The sequence below is a fragment of the Equus przewalskii genome, chromosome 12 (assembly GCF_037783145.1).
Source record: "Equus przewalskii isolate Varuska chromosome 12, EquPr2, whole genome shotgun sequence".
NCBI lineage: Eukaryota > Metazoa > Chordata > Mammalia > Perissodactyla > Equidae > Equus > Equus przewalskii.
The window spans coordinates 24,236,109-24,258,476 of record NC_091842.1 but is presented as its reverse complement, the minus strand read 5'-3'; the positions used below and the strand labels follow the sequence as shown (position 1 = coordinate 24,258,476).

The 22,368-nt window shown below is 47.8% G+C and overlaps 1 protein-coding gene across 5 annotated transcripts in view; it reads right to left on the bottom strand.

Moving 5' to 3' along the window:
- The window catches only part of GGA2 (golgi associated, gamma adaptin ear containing, ARF binding protein 2), a 32,761-nt gene extending 10,681 nt beyond the window's left edge, over window positions 1-22,080 (bottom strand). The window contains exons 1-9 of one of the 5 annotated variants that reach the window (XM_070568320.1): window positions 22,014-22,080; window positions 12,671-12,755; window positions 11,497-11,572; window positions 10,496-10,594; window positions 8,435-8,558; window positions 6,638-6,741; window positions 5,131-5,211; window positions 4,475-4,612; window positions 884-965 (exon numbers count right to left, since the gene is read on the bottom strand). In XM_070568320.1, the coding sequence (XP_070424421.1) occupies window positions 884-965; window positions 4,475-4,612; window positions 5,131-5,211; window positions 6,638-6,741; window positions 8,435-8,558; window positions 10,496-10,594; window positions 11,497-11,572; window positions 12,671-12,735 (769 nt within the window). In that variant the 5' untranslated portion in view covers window positions 12,736-12,755; window positions 22,014-22,080. Of the gene's footprint in view, window positions 1-883; window positions 966-4,474; window positions 4,613-5,130; window positions 5,212-6,637; window positions 6,742-8,434; window positions 8,559-10,495; window positions 10,595-11,496; window positions 11,573-12,670; window positions 12,756-14,395; window positions 14,461-18,606; window positions 20,158-20,495; window positions 20,700-22,013 lie in introns of those variants that run through there. The other 4 variants (XM_070568316.1, XM_070568318.1, XM_070568317.1 and 1 more) reach the window with 4 other exon arrangements.
- Between the last annotated feature and the right edge of the window lie 288 nt (window positions 22,081-22,368).

Below are 22,368 nucleotides of genomic sequence, written 5' to 3'. Positions count from 1 at the left end.
TTTAGACCAAGGGAAACTCTACAAGTCAAAGGACATATTTTCCATGTAAGAAATAAAAAAGAAAGATGAAGAATGGGGGATTCTTAAGAAATATCAACCAATTACAAAGTATGGCTTTTGTTTTTGAGTCTGATTTAGAAGACACTGTTTAAAAAAAAGGGAGGGATGGTTAGCAGGAGATGGTTAGAGAGAGAAATATCCAGGGAAATCTGAATACTGAATGACTATTTGATTACTCTGAAATGTTTACAGTTTGCTTCAAAATAGAATGAGATAAGCAGCACAGATAAATAAGATCAAAAGATTGGCAACAAGTTGGTAATTCTTAACAACAGGTGAAGAGTACATGGGATTTATTCTACTACTGCTCTTTATGTGTTTTGAGATTTTCTATAATAAAAAGTTTAAAATACTGTAATATCTGTATACAAGTATTAAAATTCTCCACTGTTCCTGCCGTTGTCCCTTCCACCCCTCAGCCTGCCTCATTTAGTCACCCACCCAGCCCCTGAAGGCATCTAAGTTGGTGAAACCTTGGAAATGCACCACTGACAGCTGTTTTTTGGAATTCTGTGGATGTTTAGCCTTTCTTCAAGCCTTCAGTGGTATCTTCTCTTTCTTCTGTCTCCCTCACATCCAATTTACATGGTAAATTTCCACTCTTTTCTATGCTTTCAGATCTGCTGCTGATTTCTTGCTCAAGCCTAGATTCTTCTGGAAATCAGCTCTAAGTCAACACAGGCCATGCCTTTCCCAAGCCCCAGTCATCATAAAACCTAAAGTAGATTCTGTCTTGTTCTGGCACCACAGTAACCCAACAGGAAGTACCAGGTCCGTTTTGCACTCAGGGGTGCTTCTATGCCTAGGGAAATGAAACTGTTACCAAGAGCATCGTCGTCGTCAGTGGTGTCACTCGCCAGCCGGAAGAGGGTGGGCCGAAGCTTTTCACACCTTTCATACACAACCTGGGAAAACAGAGCTTGGTTTCACGACACACACCCAGGACCCACAGCAAGGCACCAGGTGCCTCCAAAAAGCACGCAGCAGAGTCTGGGGCTTCAGTTCTCAGTCTGCCCCAAATTCAAGACTGCAGGTTCTCTGAAGTAAGACAGCAGGTATAGTTTCAGAAAAAGTCTAGGCAACAATTATGTCTTTTTAAAATAGTTAAAAAGGTGACAAAAGACCTTAGCTCAGAGAAGAACCTACCAGCTCAGTGCGCTCAGCATTCTCTCTTCTTCAAGCTCCTTTCCCCTGATGCTCTAGAACAGCTTTAACAATGGGATGACCCCCATGGAGGCCTGCAGGGACTACCCTGCTTTAAAACTAACACCCAGGGGCCGGCCTGGTGGCACAGGGGTTAAGTGCACACGTTTCGCTTCTCGGCGGCCTGGGGTTCACTGGTTCAGATCCCGGATGCGGACATGGCACCGCTTGGCATGCCATGCTGTGGTAGGCGTCCCACATATAAAGTAGAGGAAGATGGGCACGGATGTTAGCTCAGGGCCAGTCTTCCTCAGCAAAAAGAGGAGGATTGGCAGTACATGTCAGCTCAGGGCTAATCTTCCTCAAAAAAAACAAAACTAACACCCAAACTTCCCATCCAACTGTTGTCTGATGCCAGTATTCCTTTTTCAACACTCCCACGATTCCGCCACAGCTTCTCCCAGAACTAAACCTCAGGCACCGCAACATCATCTGGGACATCTCATTTTCCTCGTCCCAGGGAGAGTGCTCTAGACAATTTTACTCTCCATATGCTGTTAAGGAAGATGGACAGCTCCCGTACACCTTAGGCTTCCTTCCTTGCAAAGCCGCTCAATTAACTAATTTAACACTCCAGGCCTCCCTCTGATGGTATAGCCTCTCCTTTCTCCCCAGACCGTAGGCTGGGGAAATGACATATCTTGATTGTCATTGGTGAGTCTGCGAGAGGAAGCAGGAAGGAGCCCCTTCGTCCCGCCTTGCTTTGAGAGTCCCTGCCTACGGGGAAGCTTGCATTCAGCTGTGCTCCCACCTGCTGTAAGTTTTAAAGAAGGAAGCCCCTAGTGGGGAACCAGTGGTGTGCCAGCACCGTCTGAGGTGGAAGGTAAACCTGCCGATTCTAGGGTTCAGTATTAGGAAACCACTTGCCAAGACTTAACTGCCACATTTTCCCAAGTCAGCTTTATTCATTATAAAGATGAAGTTTCGTTTCCTGCAGCATGTCTCTTGTCCCGTGGCTGGCTTTCATCTTGAGTGGGGAAGCTCTGGTGCAACCTCAGCACGCGGTATCAGCTTTGGAGTGCTGCCTGGCCCGAGCCCACCAATGCTTCTGAGTACTGTCCCATCCGGCCACAGAAGCAGCTCGGGATGATCTTCTCTACAACTCTACCCAACCGCAGTCATAGCTGACCAACCTGGGGTGGTACATGAGCCAAGCTGCCCAAACGGATTTCTCTCTCAGGAATCTGGAATTGGGAAAGGCACCAGTTCGTTTCTACCACCCTTGTGAAATGGAAGGACAGGTAAACCAAGGAGCTATGCGAAGGCTGTCTCTCCTATGCAGAGAAGCATAAAAAGCTGGAATGCAGAGAGACAAGATGATGTAGCCTAAAGAAGGAGGCAGAGAGTAGAGCGCCAAAGAGAGACTAAGAATGTCTGCCTCAGACAGCATTGCAGTACCACTACCATCTGTCTGCACTAGGTCGTGGTATCTTAGACATAACACCAAAAGCACCAGCAACGAAAGAAAAAAATAGATCAAGAGAACTTCAAAATTAAAAACTCACTTCAAAAGATATTGTCAAGACAGTGAAAAAACAACCCGCAGAATGGGAGAAAACTGTCTGATAAGGGACCTGTATCCAGGATATACGAAGAACTCTTACAACTCAAACATAGAAAGAAAACCCAATTAAAAATGGGCAATGGATTTGAACAGACATTTCTCCAAAGATGATATATAAGTGGCCAATAGAAACATGAAAGAAAGCTCAACGTAAGCCACCAGGGAAATACATATCAAAACCACAATCAGATACGACTTCACACTGACGAGGATGGCTATTATCAAAAAGACAGACAATAACAAGTGTTGGCAAGATGTGGAAAACTGGAACCCTCATACATTGCTGGTGGGATTGTAAAATGGTGCAACAATTTGGCAAACAGTTTGGAAGTTGCTCAGAAAGTTAAACAGTTACCAAATGACCCAACAATTCTACTCTAGGCATATACCCAAGAGAATTAAAAGCTAACATTCACACAAAAACTTGTACATAAATGTTCATAGCATTATTCATAATAGTCCAAAAGTAGAAACAACCCAAACGCCCAACTGGTGAATGGATAAACACGACGTGATGCAGCATGATGCAGTTTGCACAGAAGCCAAAACATAATAATGTATACCTGAGATTTATACAACGTTATAAAGCAACATGACCTCAGTAAAAAAATAAATAAAACTACCCAAAAAACCACAAAAGTGATGTCGCCACACAATGGAATGTTATTCAGCCATAAAAAGGAAGGAAGTATTGATACATGCTACTAGATGGATGAACTTTGCAAACATTATGCTAAGTGAAAGAAGCCAGACTTAAAAGATCACATATTGTATAACTCTATGCAACGACCAAAGAGGCAAATCCACAGACACAGAAAGGAGATTAGTGGTTACCAGGAGCTGGGGGAGGAGGGTGAGGGTGGAGGGGGCTGCTAATGGGCATAGGATTTCTTTCAGGGATGATTAACGTGTTCTAGTTAGATAGTGACGGTTGCTTTTATGTTGTGTGAATTCTCAAAAAAGGTGTTATTAAAAAAATCAAGGTGTGGAGGAACTAGAATTCTCATACACTGCTGTTAGGAACATAAAATAACACAACTACTTTGGAAAACAACTTGGCAATTTCTTTAGAAGTTAACTACACACAGCATATGACCTAGCAACCCCACAACTAGGCATTTACCCGAGAGAAAGGACGATGGTCACACAAACTCCTGTATATAATCACCCAAAGCTGGAAAAACTCACATAGCCATCAACAGATGAATGGATATACATACTGTGGTCCATGCATACAACAGAACACCACTCAGCAATAAAGAGGAATAAACTCCTGATACACACAACATGAAAGGATCTCAATTATGCCGAGGGGGAGAAGCCAGACACTCCACCCCATAAAAATGAGAGGGCACATACTGCATCATTCCATTTATACAAAAGTCCAGGAAACAGAAACTAATCAGAGCCAGACAGCAAATCCATGGCTGCCCAGGGATAGGGAGGAGGGAGGGATGACCGAGGGGCATGAGGAAATTTTGCGGGGTGAGGGACATGTTTACTATCTTGATTGAGGGGATGATGGCTTCATGTGCGTAAACATGTCAAAACATCATATATGCTTTAAATATGTGCAATTTCTAGCACGTGAGTTATACTCAGTATATTATACTTGAATTTGTTTATTTTATTTTTTAAAAAGAGTACCTGCAAGGCCTCCTGGTCGGGTGGGGCCTGCCCCGGCCGGCGGTACATGCTCAGCATTTCCTGCAGCACCTTCACATGGCTCCGTACTTCCTCCACAGCGCTGACTCTCTTGGACACCTTGTCTGATTTTTCTTGTTCCTTTTGAAAGAAATCAGAGGATGGAAGTGAGGGAGCAGAAGCCCTAGATACAGCCTGAACAAGGGATGGGAAAGGGGCACTGCACTGTGGAGAGCTCAGGGAAGGCACCAGAACACTGAATGAATGGGAGTGCACACCCAGTGAGAGAAGGAAGTGCTCAAAGCCCAGAACTCCCAGCAAACCCAGTGCAGTCTGGGGACCTAGTGATCTACTCCTTTGTACCACCAGCCTGAATCCCTCTGAAAAACAGACTCCCAAACACGGGGACACTAATACCTGTCACTGGGACAGAAACGAGTGCCTCTGAAATGCTTTGAGCTCCTAGACAAGAGTACTTGGGAAGTTCACAGCATGGTTTCTACTTTCAGTCACCGTCTTGCTGCCCTTCAGGGGCCCCCGGCTGTTACCCAGTTCAGGGCTAGGAGGCCATCCCTTCTCCCAGCCAACTGTGCACATACACATATATATCCAGCCCTGTCAAATGTTGCTTCTGCAGAACCCATTGGGAAAATGCCCACCTCCTTGACCAAATTCTTGATCAGCCGGTTTGCAGCCTGAAGATCCTCAGGGTGGTTGCTCTTCAGAAGCCTTGTCAGAAGCTGAAGAGTGAACAAGAGTAGGTACAACTAATTCCCTCTGTGTGAGATGACCCAGAGTAGTAGCATCAGCAAGAGAAGAATTAACATGAATAGGAACAGCTTGCACATTTGATATGCATTATCTTATCAAATCCTTGGAGTGACTCAAAGATGTAGACATGATGACTATCCCCACAGGTCACCAGTTTTCAATGGGGGAGGGAGGTGGATATAATCCCCCCAGGGGACATCTGGCTAAGTCTGGAGACATTTTTGGTTGTCATAACTGGGGATGTTACTGGCATCTAGTGGGCAAAGGTGAGGGATATTGTAAATATCCTACAGTGCATAGGACAGCCCCAAACAAGAAAATTACCTGCCCCAAAATATCAATAGTGCTGAGGTTGTTCTGGACCATGTACTCTGATATGACAGACTTGGCCATCTTGTTCACTTCATTCCCAATGCCTGTCAGAACGCCTGGCACACAGGAGTCAATCTTTGTTGGATGGATGGCAGGAAAGTTGGGGATACTGAGCCCCAGAGAGTATTAGTAGCTTGCCCAAGGTTGACAGAGGATTCTATCTTTCTCCAAAGTCTATGCCATACCTCCTCCCTAGCTCCTCCACCCTCTGCAATTGTAGGCACCAGTAGGAGAGGAGCCAGAGAGAAAGGAAGCCCAGAACCTAGTACAGCCCTGCTCATTCTGCCCACAGTGAGCCACTGAGCATCACGATCCAAGGGAAGGGTACAGCTGAGAAGTGCAGTTGGAAGGCAGAAGGTATCAAAGAGCGATGTAGACAAGGCCTGGAGCTTTCCCAGTACTACACTTAGCAGACCCTGTGAGTGACCAAGAACAGTAAGGACCCAAAGCACTGCCACCACTAGTGCTCAAGGACCCTTCCCCCATTCAGAGGCACTCAAAAGTCACCCCTGGGTGTTGGCCAAGGTCTTTACCACCTTCCTTTTCCCGTCCCTCTCCTTTCTGATGTCTGAGGAGCAACAATTCTGGGAGGCAGTAGTGGAAGGGAAATAGTGGGATCAGGTTTATTGGCACTAAAAAAGATCTCAGCCAACATGCAACCAATTCTTTCCTCTCCACCATCCCCCACCACACATACACTGGATACGACGGACCATCTGCACGACTCACTTCGGTTATCCTTCTGAACCTTCTTTCCCTCAGAAACACGTGTATAGATAAGGTGGCAGGTACAGAGACCACAGCATTTATTATTTGGCCCGTCCACAAACAAAACATCCAGACCTTATGTTACCTCACTTGTAAGAAGCTGCTCCAGAGGGAATTCACTAAGCTGCCTCCCCACATTGTCCCATACTTTGGTTCAGGGATCAGAGGACATTCCAGGGGACATTTCCAGAGAGTCCTTAAAAGAAGGGGTCTGGTCAGACTCCAGGGAGGCCAAGGTCAGAAGGAGTTCCTTACCTTTGACTTTTCTTCATCAGCATCAAAGATGGAGCTCTTGGGCCAGGGAGAAGGCGGGGGCAAGATTTTATCCACTGGTAGTTTAGGGTCTTGCTTTATTATTCCTAAAACATGCAATTTGTGAAGTTAAGATACTGATAAGGGTACCCATTGACTTGAGCAGGATCCAGTATAAAGTCCAGAAACCCATGGTTCCTGATGTCCCACTAGGAAAACACTGTCAGCAACCTTAAAGGGATACACCCAGGGTATGATCAAGGTTCCACATCCTCTCTTAGGAGAATCCAAGGAACCACTACAAAGACAGGGACATCACAGCCAACTAAGAGCAGAACCACACCCTAAGGCTAGCGGTCTAGGGGCCTTCTGCTGTAAAAATATTGATGACGTTATGTAGGTACGTAACCTCCCAGGGCTCAGAAATTACTGCAGGATCCCTGACACTCCTAAGAACAGTAAATGAGTGCACATGACAGGAAAAAATAGTCCATTCTGAACACTAGTTCCTTCCACAGAGCCCAAGAGAAAAGGAACATGGAATCCCAGCTTCCACACAGGACATAGTAAGGCACGGACTGTATCACTCCAACCCTGACAACAACACAACACTGGACAACCCACAAATTCACAGCTTTGCCTGAATCCACCAGAGAGCTGAGATCGCAGGGCAATAACAACTCACCTGAAATCTAAGGAAAAACTGCTTCCAAGGAGAGATGGGAGGCAACAATAACACAAATAATTCAGCTAAAAGCTTTTAAAAGTTGCTTACAGGCCGGTGAGCTAGCAAGAGAATACAGAACCTCTGCGGTCTGCAACACAAGAGGAATAGGCTCTTCTCCAGGTGCTCACAAAGAGAGAATGGGAAAGGCCTCAAGTCCCACCTAAATCCTTCCACCTCTCCAGAACAAAAGCCTTAAACCGCTGGGGGACAGACAAGCCCCGTGATCCTTAGAGCAGAGGTAAAAACCTGCTGTAGCTGGAGAAAAAGAACAGAAAACCTTGTGCACTGGGGAAGGGGCGGGAAGGTATCCTGGGCCCAGACCTGCATTGGGGTGGGGCAGGGTCACAGGAGGTCCTCCCAAGACCAGGGACACAGTGCCTGCCTAAGACTGAGGCTTCATCAGAACAGAGAATGACAACGACCACCACCAGGCTAACCAGCATCAGTAGCAAGTGCTAACAGTCTACTGTTAGGAACGAAAATGGAATAAGACTTTCTCTGAGGTGCGGAACAAAAGGAAAACCTAAAGCTGAGAGTGAAGCAGATATTGCTAAAGACTCCAGCAAATCAGCCCACACTCTAAACATAGGCAAATCCTAGAGAAATCTGAAATCTGGCACAGTGAGGGTACCTATCGCAACACTCTCAAACCCAGCTCAGTTCCAGCCCACCAGAAGGAAAGGCCTGCCCATTTCCAGAGATTAACAATTTCCTCAGTCTCTAGCATCCTAAACAAGAAGTCCAGCTTTCACCAAAAAATTACAAAGCATGCAAAAAAGCAAAAAGGAACAGGGGCTGGCCCCGTGGCCGAGTGGTTAAGTTCGCGCGCTCCGCTGCAGGCGGCCCAGTGTTTCGTTGGTTCGAATCCTGGGCGCGGACATGGCACTGCTCATCAGACCACGCTGAGGCAGCGTCCCACATGCCACAACTAGAAGGACCCACAACGAAATATACAACTATGTACCGGGGGGCTTTGGGGAGAAAAATAAAATCTTTAAAAAAAAAAAAAAAAAAAAGCAAAAAGGAACAACTGCTGTGAAAAGGGAAGGCAATGTAAGTAATGGAAGTCAGACCTTGTTTCTTCAGCATCTGATAGGCATCTCGGATCTTGATGTCTTCTGGAAACCAAACTGTCCAACTAAAGAGTATTTCAATGACTCTTCCTTTAACTTTTTCTGTAGTCCAGGACCCTAGGTACTGAAAATTAAAAGGAAAGAGAATTATCGAGCTGGAAGGGACTTAGTGGCCCACACGACCCTAACGCGATGGCTGCTGAGGCCCAGAGCAGTGCGCTGCCCAAGGCTGGCTGAGAGCTGAGCACAGCTGGAGGCCGATTAGCTGGCACCCAGCCCCAGGGCTCCTTCTGGGTTTTAAGGGGTCGACCTTCAAAACTGCTAAAATTAAAGCCCATCACATACTGGCCTAGGATAGAGCCACCGGGGATAATGGTTTTTTGACTGAGGCAAGCGTGGAATAATAAAAGAATATATTTGGTCTTTGTCCCCATTTCTTTTTTTTTTTTTTTAAGATTTTACTTTATTTTATTTGTTTCCTTTTTCTCCCCAAAGCCCCCCGGTACATAGCTGTATATTCTTCGTTGTGGGTTCTTCTAGTTGTGGCATGTGGGAGGCTGCCTCAGCGTGGTTTGATGAGCAGTGCCATGTCTGCGCCCAGGATTCGAACTGACGAAACACTGGGCCGCCTGCAGCGGAGCGCGCGAACTTAACCACTCGGCCACGGGGCCAACCCCTGTCCCCATTTCTTGACACAGTTTCAAAAGCCCTTGGAATTTCCTGAGCGAAAGGAGTATCTTTTGTTATTCACAATGAGCCCCCCTGGACTACACCTGAGTTTACGATAACCACTCAGAGTGGGCACTTACTGTCAAGGGAGGAGCTGACCACTCCAGAAAGACCAACTCCATGATTAGAGGGTTGGAACTTTCAAGCCTATGCCAACCCCCCAGGAGGGGACAGGGGCTAGAGACTGAGTTCAATCATATGGCCAATGATTTAATCAATCATGCCTACACAACTTCAGATAAAAACTCTGAGACAAGGAGGTTCAGAGAGTTTCCTGGTGGAACACATGGATGTACTGGGAGGGTGGTATGGTCAGGTTCCACAAGAAGAGGGCATGGAAGCTCTGCTCCCTGTTGCCCCTCAAGACCTTGGCCTATATATCTCCTCCATCTATGTCCTCTAATAATAAAAGGACAAAAGTATAGCGCTTTCCTGTGTTCTGTGAGTCTCCCTACTGAATTATGGAAGCTGAGGGGGTGGGGATCATGGGAACCTCTGAAGTTGTGTCAGTCGGGCAGAAGTGCAAGAAGCTTGGGGATACCGGAGACTCATGGCTGGTGTCTAAAGTGGGCGCAGTCCAGGTAGGACTGAGCCCTCAACGTGTAGGGTCTGTACTAACTCTGGGTAGTGTCAGAACTGAGTTGAATTAAATTGTAGGACACACAGCTGGTATGAGAGAATTACTGGGAAGCAGCAAAGGAAGGCTCCATCAATGTTAATTATTTGAGAATGGTGTCGCTAAGATAGGTACCAGGAGGAAAGGTACAGAGGACAAGGCAAGAATGATATGAAACTTAAAGACACACCTGCTATCTCTACCAGGAAACCTGTGCCTATAAGCTCGAGTTCCTCACCTCCTCTAGGCCACCCATCTACAAGACCTTTTTATTTTTCTGGTGAGGAGTGGCCCTGAGCTAACATCTGTGCCAATTCTCCTCTTTTTGTATGTGGGACGCTGCCACAGCACAGCTGATGAGCAGTGCTAAGTCCATGCCCAGGATCCAAACCTGCGAACCTCAGGCCACCGAAGTGGAGCACACAAACTTCACCACCACACCACAGGGCTGGCCCATACAAGGCCATTTTTAAAGGGAGACATTGAAAATGCTAACAAAGGGCAGGGATCAGCTGATGAACGTGACCGTCATCCTAGACGTTGGAGAGGAAAGCTCTCACACGCAAGACCTTCTCTCTCAGCTCTCTCACAAACCTGAGACAGGCTGGCAGGTTCTGTCTACGAGCAGGCCTGCCCCGGGACTAAGAAAGGTGACAGGAATTTGAAGGTGGGGGGTAGGTGCAGTACAGTGAGCAAGGCAAGCCCAGGGTTCTCACCTTTGGAGACAACACTTTAATCAGCTCATTCAAGAAGCGGAACTTGGCCACCTCGCTGTGGAACTTCTCTCCACAGTGGTTCACACACGTCTCCAGCACCTGCACAGGCAGAGGACCCCCATGAAAAGAAGAAAACCACTGGCTCCACGGCTCATCTCAAGTCTGATGAGCATTTGCTAGAACCGTGGCTAGTGTTGCCTCAAGACTAGGAAGACACTAACATTTTGAAAAAAATCTAACATTTTCAGATTAAGAAAAAATGCCACCTGTTTGATTTTGCTGCAGCTGCCAGGTCTGTGCCCAGAACTCAGCTCAGTGGGGTGTGTTACTGCTAACTAACCTACATCCCACCTTTGAAGGAGACCCTTTGGGCAGGTGACACTGGTCAGAGAATCACTTCCTCCTCAGCGGTAGAAAGCTGATACGTAATGCCCAAGAACAGTTGAACCAGAGGTTACCTGCCGACTTTCAAGTGGCAAGTTGGGCCTACACACGGTTTCTTTGGTCCACACTATTGTTTAACATTTCAAATTAGTCACCAACATTGAAAAATTCAGAGAATTCATACAAAAACGTGGATTTCTGATTTCTCTTGAAAAACAGGACATTCTGGTAACACTGGGCCCAAACTCCTGCCTGGAACAGCCCACTGGTCCTGTGCTGCAGCTGCCCTCTTTAGACGGGGTTTTTGGTTGTCAGCCTGTGGCTTACTCACATATGTTACCAGTCTGGCCCTGTGGGCACTTGAACTTGAGAGCCCTGGTCTAGGGCAGACAAAAGGAAATAAAACCTTTTCCTTCTCCAAAAGCAGGCTCAATGCTGCTCTCTAGCAACAGATCTAGGAGGGGGCACTCTGAGCCCAGAACTCTCTACAGCCTGCTTTCTCACGGCTGGAGAAGATGAACCTCTTGGATGCTCTCCACCACACTGAAATGGGACTGGGGCCCAGCTCTCTAGCACCAGGACAGGAAAGCTTAGGCTAAGGGGCAAGCCAAACTCACCGTCAAGGCATAAAGAGCTTCTTTCTCTTGTGGAGACTGGATCTTGTGGGCAAGTAGCCACGGCGCATGGGTTGGGCTAAGGGAAAACAAACAGACCTGGACTCTGGGTGGAGAGGAAAACACTCACCAATTTGGCTGAGTGTGCTTGGTAAAGTCATCTCTGTTCCAGGAGCTCGGGTCCCAAAGCAGAGGTGGAATGTGACTGGCACACAGCCCATGCACGAGCCCAGGAGACCACCTCCCACCCACCCTTCTTAAAGCTACAGCACCCAAGGCCCTCTTTCCCTCCAGGGCACAGGATCTTCCCCGGAGCCAACCCACCCCTAAAACTCCAAGCTGAGCAGTCAGGGCCCAGACCTATGTGTAACCAGGTCGTGAACGGCACAGACTCTGCCTGTCATATGATAAATGCTCAGTAAACACTAGAGTAGAAAGCATGATCAAACTTGTCACTCATTTCAAAATTCTGAATATTCAGCAACATTTAGATTAAACATCTGGATGACTGACTTGATTCTTCAGTTCTTCTCCAGATGCTTTGGAAACAGAATTCAACAAAATCTTACCCTTCTTCCTACTTTTTCTGATGAAAGATTACATTTAAGTTATGGAGGACATGTTGGTTCCTTTGACGCTGCTAAGTAACCTACATTCTATCCGTACTATTCTGAGGTCTCCTCAGCATTAGCGTTTCATAACACTATTTAAAATTTTTTCTAATAATTGCCAGTTACAAACTGACTATTGTACTTAAAAAAAACCACATGTGGGGCTGGCCCAGTGGCACAGCAGTTAAGTGTACACGTTCCGCTTCAGCGGCCCGGGATTCACCCGTTTGGATCCCGGGTGCAGACATGGCACCGCTTGACAAGCCATGCTGTGGTAGGTGTCCCACATACAAAAAAATGTGGAGGAAGATGGGCACAGATGTTAGCTCAGGGCCAGCCTTCCTCAGCAAAAAGAGGAGGACTGGTGGCAGATGCTAGCTCAGGGCTAATCTTCCTCAAAAAGAAAAAGCACATGAATTTGCTATTTCTAGAAAAATAATGTCCTCAGTAGATTGTGGAGGAATAAAAAAGAAGGAAAGCCTAGCTGCCACTTTGTCCTGAGAGACAAAGGTGTGGACTTAGTCTGAGCTGCCTCCAGGGTCAAGCGTGTGTGAATGTCACCTTACCCATTGGGATCCGTGTTCACCTGGTCACAGAAATTCTGGATAGCTGGCCAATCCTGTTCTGACATGCTTGGGTCTGTGGCTTTATCTGTGAAGAAAATAAAAAATGAAATTAAAGCATAACACAAAGAAACAAGATACGACAGCCAAGGGCTGGGGCATCACACCCATGGGCAGACAGCTGAAAGGGACAGGACCACACCTGTGCTGTTCACCACTGTCGGGCACAAGTGTCTAGCACATGATATGGCTCAACCAATATCTGCTTACTGAATGAACAAGCAAGTTCGTTAACAAGCTATTGTCCTGAAAAGGGCTGCATTTCCAGGGCAGGGGCTGGGCTATGTGTACCTTCTTCGTGCCCCTTGTCAGGACTCCCTACTTTGGCCCTGCAATGAGGATGGACATGGGCCAGCATCTGGGAGGCTACTTGTAAATTTCTTAGCTATGTGACAGGAAGACCAGAACATATCATGAGGCCCTAGGCAGCTCCACCTGGTCATCCCACCACGTCCTCAAAAGTACCACCCCTTAGTTTAAGCCTCAGCGTGATAAAATCCTCTCTGACCATCCTACGTAAGATGCTTCGCCACGTGTTGGCAGCTTGTCCTGTCTGACAAGAGGACCTCCTCGCCTTAATCCCTCCAAATGCTGCTCCTCTCTGCAACCATGCACATTCCCAGGGAACCCAGATAAAATCATGTGAGGGTCTCGCCCTCTGGAACAGTCATACTTGGATGAAATCTGAGGACAATGAACATCAAAAGACATCAGGGCACAGCCTGGGGGAGGAGATACCTGGCGAAAGGGGGATTCTAAGAAGCCTAGCATGAGACCATGATCCACTGAGGGGAGGGGCAATCCTCAACTCCTGGAATACGAGGTTGTATGTATCTTTCCTGGTGCTAGATGGTAGCAGCTCCTTCCTCTCCTCCCACTGCTGCCGCCTAGAATCCCTGTCCAGCAATCCAACAAGGATGCCCATTCTACACGCCCCCACCTCCAGACTGAACCAGGCCACATTCTCTCACAAAGGAGCTGCTGAGGTTGTCTTCACCCTGTGCTTTCATAACACCTCCCCTTCTCCCCGCTGTCCAGCCTGTCCTGGCCTACTTGCCTCTCCAATAAAATATCTTACTGGTCCTGACAGAGAAGCTCTTTCAAGCTCTGCAAACAGGCTAATCCTCAGGGTCATATTTCTGATGCTATTATTCCTCTTGCCTGAATGTTCACTCCTCTCTTCTCAAAATCCTATTCGTTCTTCAAGGACCATCTGAACTTCCATCTCCTCCCCAAACCCTATTCCCCCACTGTTCCAGCCTCTACTAATTCTCCGCTCTTCTGATTACTTAAGACTCCACAGTCAACTAGAGTTTAACCTTTCCTGACTGCATCACATTCATGTCACGTGGAAGTCATGCGTCTCCCAGGTCAACAGTGAGACTCAAAAGATCCATCTTCCCACCCACTGACTCCATTCTAAGTGAAAAAAGGTGACAAAGGAGAGCGAAGGAATCAGATGATCAATTTCCATATATCCCTCACCTTTTTCCTCCTCAAAGCTCTTTCCCTATGTTCCATCTCTCAAAATCCCATCCACCCTTCTAGCCCCAAGTCAAATGCCCATTCTTCATAAAGCCTTCTTTGATCTCATCATCTCCCAACCCCACAAAACAGAAGCCATCCCCTCCTCCTCAGATCACCCACACTCTACCTGCCCCTTCTTACCATGGAGAGCTCCAGCTCCACCCCTTATTAGTTACATGTCCTTGGGCTCTCTGAACCTCAGTGTCCTCAACTATAAAACAAGAGAAATGGTACCTTCCTCATGGGATAGTCATGAGATTTAAAAGACATAGTGTCTAAAGTGCTCAGTACAGCAACAAATATTAAGTAATCAATAAAAGATAGCTAATCTTATTTTTATAATACACGGTATTACACATATTATAATACAGAGCCTTTTACTTTAAAAATATGTATACATGCCTTATGACACCTAAAGGGAATAAAATTCTTGAAGGCAGAAGCCATATATTCCCAACAGTGCTTAGTACAATGCCTTCCCCATAGGTACAAAATAACAACTCAAGAAATAACTTAGTCACGCGCCACATAATTACGTCTTGGTCAGCGGCAGACCACATCTACGATGGTGCTCCCATAAGCCTAGGTCCCATATAGCCTAGGTGTGTAGCAGGCTACCCCATACAGGCATGTGTAGGTGCACTCTATGAATGTTCACACAACAAGGACATCACCTAACGACACATTTCTCAGAACGTACCTCTGTTGTTAAGCGACTCAGAAGTGTGTTTAAAGCAGTGATTCTCAGGGATTCTGATGAAGGGGGTCTGACTCATCTGAAATAATTCTACACCATTTAAGGTTCACAAAGTTTCAGTTCACAAGGTAAAGGCTGATACCTCGAAGGCATTCAGAACTCAACAGGTGACTGGACCTAGAGGCAGAGAGCAGGCAGGGCCCCAGTTCCCCACAAAAAATCCAGCTCGCCCCCTCATCCCCTGCCACCAAGTAAAGAGCACCACCAGGCACCAGATTTTCCAAAGAAAGGAAGGAAAAACCTCTATGAGGTTAAGTCATGTTCCAAACCCTTAACCAATGCAAAGTAGCAAGATCTATACATGAAGTATCATGAAGATGTGCTCAAGGTTTATTATAGCCCCAAAATAATAGCAATAGTAGTAATGGCTGCCTTTTTTTTTTTTTTTGAGGAAGATGAGCCCTGAGCTAACATCTGCTGCCAATCCTCTTTTTTGCTGAGGAAGGCTGGCCCTGACCTAACATCCATGCCCATCTTTTTCTACTTTATACGTGGGACACTTACCACAGCATGGCTTTTGCCAAGCAGTGCCATGTCCGCACCCAGGATCCGAACCAGCAAACCCTGGGCAGCCGAGAAGTGGAACATGACACTTAACTGCTGTGCCACGGGGCCGGCCCCTGGCTGCCTTTTTAAAGAACTTACTGTGGGCTAGACACCATGCTGAATGTTTTCCAAGCATCCCTTCCCTTTAATCCTCAGATCAACTGAGGTTGGTACTATTATCTCACCATTTTGCAAGTGAAGAAACCTGCCCAGCCACAAAGCTAGAAAATGACAGAAACACAAACTCAGCCCCACGTCTGCCTCATTCCAGGGCCCAAACGTTTCTCACGGTTAAGTCTTCAGTTCCTTGACAAAGACAGGGCCTCCTTTGGGAACTAGTTTCTCTGCCTTTCTTGCCACTAAAGTTATTAGCTCCCTAAGGCAGGAGGGTCTGTCTCATTCACCTTCACATGCTCCAGCACCTAGAACAGTTGTTGGTACAGATATTTACTAAACGAATGAATGAATGATTCATCTTTTGCTACACAAAATTTGGCCAGCTGGCTGGACATATTGCTGACTCCAGGAGATAGCTATTCCAGTTCTGAAATAACTGAGTCTCCGAACACACAGTCCCAGCCTGCCAAACTATTTCAGAAGCCTTGAGTAGCTGCAGAGAAAACCACCCCCGAGGACAAGCAGCTGGGTCCGACCAAGCCATTGCAACGCCCAGCTCTGCTTGACACCAATCTGCCCCAAGGAGTAGCTAGAGGTCAGACAGGGCATGGCCGGGGAGAAACTCAAAAACCCCTTCTCTGCTTCTCATGACCATCTCACCCCATCAGGGCGCTGAGAATGGCTATCCTTGGCACTTGGACAGGACAAATAACACCACTGCCATATATTTGCTTAATAAAAGCAATGCTTGTATGTGTTTCAAGTCGGCTACAGGGGGAGAGGCATTAAGGAAACAGCTGAGACCTCCAGCTGTGAGTGAAATGGCTACTTCAGAAGCAAAATCATTTCACACCAGCTGCCAACTGACCACCAGGGTCACGACTCAAGACAGGAGCAGCATGTGCTACTAAGGGGAGCCCTGAGGCTGAGGGAAGCAGTCACCTCGCAGTTTTGAGGAACATTCAGAATTCAATCCTTCAGCAGTATTCACTGCATGGGGGAATCCTACTGAAGGTACACACCAACCCCGACAGTCCAGCAGTCATTCAATTAAGCCAGACCCACCACAGGAATGTTCTATGCTGGGCTCCAAGATAAAGAATGAGCTCAGCCCTTGAGAAGCTCAGAATATAAACAGATTGTAATTAAGGGCGCTCTCATCACCAAGGGAAGCATAAAAGTAGGGCTGGAAGGCAGACAGGACACATCACCTGGGAGCAGGTCCAGGTGGAAGAAGAAAGGGATTTACTAAGCACCTGACTTGAAGCTACTGCCTCCTGGCAGCACCGCCAGAGCTGGAATGCCAAAGACCAAGAGGACCCAGAGCTGCTTTTAACAACAAAAGACTAGAAACCACCTAAGATGTCCACTAACAGGGAACTGGTTAAATAAATTACAGCACACCCAGACAACGGGAAATATGAGGCTTTTCATTAACAAGAATGAGGCAGTTTTACAAGCAGTCATGTGGAACAACCACCAAAACAAAGTGTGGGGAATAAAGCTCTAGAATGCACAGAAGCTGCTATTTGTATTTTTAAAGCATGAGCTTCTGGTAACAGCTTCCTCATGTTCCTTTGGGGAACTACTCCTCCCCAATTCTGGGTTCAATGTTTTTCCTTTTTTTCCCCTTGGTAAGCCAATATGAGTTAGTTTTCTGCCACTCACAACTAAAAAGACTAGTGATAATAATAGCTAACATTTATACGTGCCAGGCGCTAGTCTAAATGCTTCACATGTGTTAACTTCTTTGATCCTCGAGACCCCGGAGGGACTTATTTTTACTATTCCCATCTTAGAGACACAGCTGCCTTGCTTGCTGAGGCAAGATCCGTCAGTGACCCGAGCTCAACGGTCCTCAGACCCCACCCTAAAGTGACTTCCCTCTCCGTCCAGCCTAGACTCATGGTGCATTCCTTCAATACTCCTGTCCCGGCCATACCAATCCCCCAACCCCTAACCCCCTGTCCTTCCCCTGTAGCACCTGCGCTGTGCCCCACCCCCACCTCCCAGCAGATCTGGTTTAAACCACAGTTCCCTTTTCTGCTCCTACTAGAGGGGAAGGGGGTGGGGGAATCACACAACCATGAAGACTACAAGACACGTTTCTGACCTGCATCAACACTCGGAAGTCCAAACTCAGAGGATGTCAGCTGTAGGGGGCGGGGGGTGATCCTGCCCCCTCCCCCAGGGGATGTTTCGAGAGGTTTTTGGTTGTCATGACTGGGAAGAGGGTGTGTGCTATTGGTATCTCGTGGGCTGAGGCCAGGGATTCCACTAAACATCCTATAACGCACAGGACGGGCCCCCACAACAGAGTCAGGCCCAAAATCTCAACAGTGCCAAGGTTGAGAAACCCTGTTCTCAAGTGTCCAGGTGGGCTCCCTTTTGTTTCTCTTACCAGCCATTCCCAAACTTCCCCACCTTCCTCAAGCCCCCTCTTCCCCACAACAGTTCAGGCCCCAACAGTCAGCCGGGTGGTGGTGGTGGTGGTGATACCGACAAACTTATTTGCACGTGCAATGATGTTCATCTCCTCCCCCAGAAAGTCAGAAAAACAAAAGGTGCCCTTTAGGCCAAGTCACCCCTTTCTGCTCTGGCTCTCACCACCTCCTTTATGCCCTTCTCCAAGGGCTTCAACACTGGAGCTAGAATTGAGGAGGGACAGTTCCCCAGGGGAAGACTGGCACAGAGGGGCTCACAGGCGCCTCTCACCGTTGAAGACCTCCTTTACATCTGAATTCCCTCTAGCTGCTCTCGCTCCTTTATGGTACATTCAAGCACCATTTAAAAAAAAAAAGGCTAATGGCCAGGGGCTACACCCTCCCTACAGATTGTCTAGCCTGCACCAGACAAACTTTATATTTCAAAGTAGTTGCCAAGTTTTAAAAACTCAAGAGATTTCACATAAAAATACAGGTTCTAGCCTTACCTGAAAAACTGGAAGATCTAGCAACTTTGGGACAGCATGGACCTAAAACAGCTAGAGCTGAAGGATCCACCTCCTTGGGTCAGCTGCTAGCTGTCCTCTAACCTAACCCACTCAATTTTTTTTTCAACTCTCGACTAAGCCTACTGTTCTCTATTGCCTTCTGTCCGCACCATTTAACCCAAAGATATCTCATTAATAACCTTTTAGTTGCCAAATTCAAAGTTCCCCCTTCTCCTCCCTCACCCCACTCTATCTTTCAGCAGCAAAATTACTTAGCAACTACATCCCTCCTTTGAGTCGGTGGCCCCCTACTCTCCCAGCTTTCCTGCTGCCTGTCTGCTCTGACTTCCGCCTTTAGACTGCTTTCCCCATCTGCTTCTTAAATGTTAAGGTTCTCCATGCCCCATCTGCAAAACTCCGCTCTTCTTAATGTACCTCCTCCCTGGACAAGGTCACTGTCAGTGAACTAAGACTCCCAAGCACTTACCCTCCTTGGAGCCAACTCACTGCGCAGAGAGCATCTCTGGGACTGTGCCATAAGCACCTCAAAGTCCACAACCTGACTCTCTCCTCCTTCCTAAACCAGCTCCTCCTCCCAGGTGAGGCATCTGTAACCAACCAGTTACCGAAGCCTAACCTGGATGCATCCCACACTCCTCTTGCTCTCTTGCGTCCTTTCTAATGCATCAAGGCGCTGACTGTGCCTGCTAATTATTTCTACTCTCCGTCCCAATGCCTCTGTCCTGCTTCAGCCCCTAAACACTACCAAGAGAGCTTTTTATCTACTTCCTGCCTGAAGTCTCACCCTCCCTAACCAATTCAGCTCCCCGGGGCTGCAGGTGATGTTTTTAACAGCTGTACCTGATCACAGATTCTCTGGCTAAAAACTCCAACACCCCCGCCCCCATCACGGGATAAAATATAAACTCCTTTCTGCAGCATACGGGCCCCTTGAAGATCCTGCCCCGCTTAGTGGTGCAGCCTCTTTTCCAGATTCTTGGGGCTTTGCTCCCCCACAGTACCGACCTACTTGTTCCCAGAATGCTCCACACTCTCCTGTCCCCCAGCTTTTGCACAAGCACTTTCCTGTGTTGTCGCCTCCATTGTCCACTCAGATGCTATGTCTGCTGAGACAATCCCCAGGGGAACAAACCAACTCCCACCACCAAACATTAAACAAACGCACCCCTCCAATAACAAGGTGGTTATGGGCGCCTCAGGCCTCCGAGGGCCGTGTGTTACGCATAGCAGCATCCCCAGCACCCAGCAGAGCCCAATACAAGAGGATAAAGGTTTATCCTCTGAATCTCAATTCCTCATCGGTAACACGGACAATAACCCCTACCCTCAGGACTGTCGTGGAGCTTACAGGAAACACACGTAAGTCCAGCCAGAATAAACATACACAAAGGAAAAAGGGCTTGTCTTGACATTAAAGACGGCAGCCAGATAGAGAACTTTCTCAGCCCCAAAGAGACGCTAAGAGGCTGCGCATCTCGAACGACTGAATCTCCTTAGGTCTACCCGTTCCTATGTCTAACCGGGGTGAACGGCAGCTCTCTCTTGGGGTCGGAAGGAGGATTAACAATGGCTGAAATGCTTTTACCGTGCTTGGCAGGAAAGAAAAGCGTAACAAACGTTAGCCATTACATCGTTAATGATGTTCCTGTACTAGGACCAGGGAGGAGGGGGGCAGTGGGCGGAGCAGGCGCCCAGGCTCGGGGCCGCAGCGCCGGCGGATTCCCGGGCCCCTCTCAGGCGACCCTCCCCCGCTGCCGGCCTCCCCGCGGCCATCTGCCCGCCGCCGGCCGCAGAAGAAAGGCCCAGGGAGGGGAGGCGAGGCCTCACGTGCGGCGTGGAGCCCGCCGAGCGGCGGCCCGGCTACTCACTGAGCCACAGCTCCAGCGCCGCCGCCGGCGCCCGGGGCCCCTCGGCCGACTCGGCCCCCGCCGCGGGCCCGGCGCCCGCCGCCACCGCCGTCGCCGCCGCCATGGGCCCAACCCCGCTGCTGAGCCCGCGGCCGCCGCTGCCCTCTAGGCGCCGCCGCCGCCGCCCGGCGCGCTCCGGGGATGCCGACGCGGCAGGCGCGGGTCGGCACGTGACGGGGCGGGGCCCGGCGAGGCCACGCCCACGAGGCCCGCCTCCGCGCTGCCCCACCGAGAGCCAAGCGCCCGGCTGGAGGGTCCCGACCTCGCCTGGTTTTCTTCCTTCCACATCCAGGCAAAGCCCGTCAAGCCAACCTCCCAAGGCCTGCGCCCTCTCATCCCTCAGAAGAAGATTAGCCAGATAAAATACAGGGTGCCCGGTGAAATTGGAATTTCAGATAACGAAAACTTCTTTTAGCTTTTTATCCATGAGGGTCTTCCCCGACCACTTCCTCTAAAATGACACGCCCCGCTTCCCTCCATACTCTGTTTTCTCTCTAACACGCTACACCATTGACGTACCAGATATTTACTTATTTTGTTAAAGGGCAAAATCCCCGCGAAAAAAGACATGATTCACATACATTATGAAATGAACAACGTGTTAAATATTTTTTTAATTCGTTAAATGAGGAAACCATGCAGGCGTTATAATTCGTTCGAAAGAAGTCCAAAAAAGGGCAAATTTATACAGAATAAAGGAATGTCGGAACAGATGGTGCAGATGGACTCAAAACTAGCTTGCTACCAGCGGGAGGGTGTTCCATCCTGCAGACAGCATTAACCTGCATGTCTATAGGCACGAATTATTTGTATTGCTATCAGTTATCTACAACTAACAGAGTTGTAAGACATCTCTGAGAATGAAAGCTAGGAAGTGGAAAGGTGTGCCCCTGTCTAGACAATGCGTAATTTTCTTTTGAAGCACAAATTCTTCTCTATGCTCCATTACTGTTTTACCCCACTAATATAAGCAGGGACTTCGCTTTGTACACTTCTCTACCCCCAGTACCTAGAATAGTGCCTGGCACACCAGTGCCAATCAATATTTGCTGAATGGCCCAATCAACAGTGCAAGCAACAAGAGGTAGCTACGGGACTTAAGGTCCCATCCCTACGGCAAATACACAATCTAAGTTAAAAAGTACTTTTACAGTACTAGCTCAGCTCCAAAATAGGTCCACACACATTTCCATCTGACAAATTGCTGCCACAGCTCCCTTCTACATGGAAATGATGATGAAACTGCCCTAGCTCCCCTCAGCTTTCCATTTCCTTCCTTATGTCATGCGGATGGCCCATGGTCTGTTTCCCCTTTCTGGACAATGAGCTTTCCTAGGCAGGGGCCATGTTTAATTCATCAACCTTCTGGCACTTCATAGGCACAAAATGATCATTGGTGGAACTGGAGTTCTCTGGCACTTCCTACCAAGCTTTAAGCACCAGACGGGAGCTGGAATGCCTTCTTTCCCCATTGCTTACCTTTGCATGTTCTGTTCCCTCAGCCAGGAATGTCCTCCCTCTGTTGTCTGTCAAACTACCTCAGAGTTGGGCTGCCAAGTTTGGTCAATAAAAATACAGAGAGCCCAATTAAATCTGAACTTCAGACAAACAATGAATAATTTTTTAGCACAAGTATGTCGCAAATATTGCCTGGGACATACTTATACTCAAAAATTACTTGCTGTTTATCTGAAATTAAAATTAAAAAGAAACAACCCAAATCCTCCTCGAGAAAGTGTTCCCCAACTGGCTTCCCCCTACCGCAGGATAGCCATCTCCCTGTATCATTTCGCCTGCCCCTCCACCCCCCTCCACACTTGCATAATTATACTTG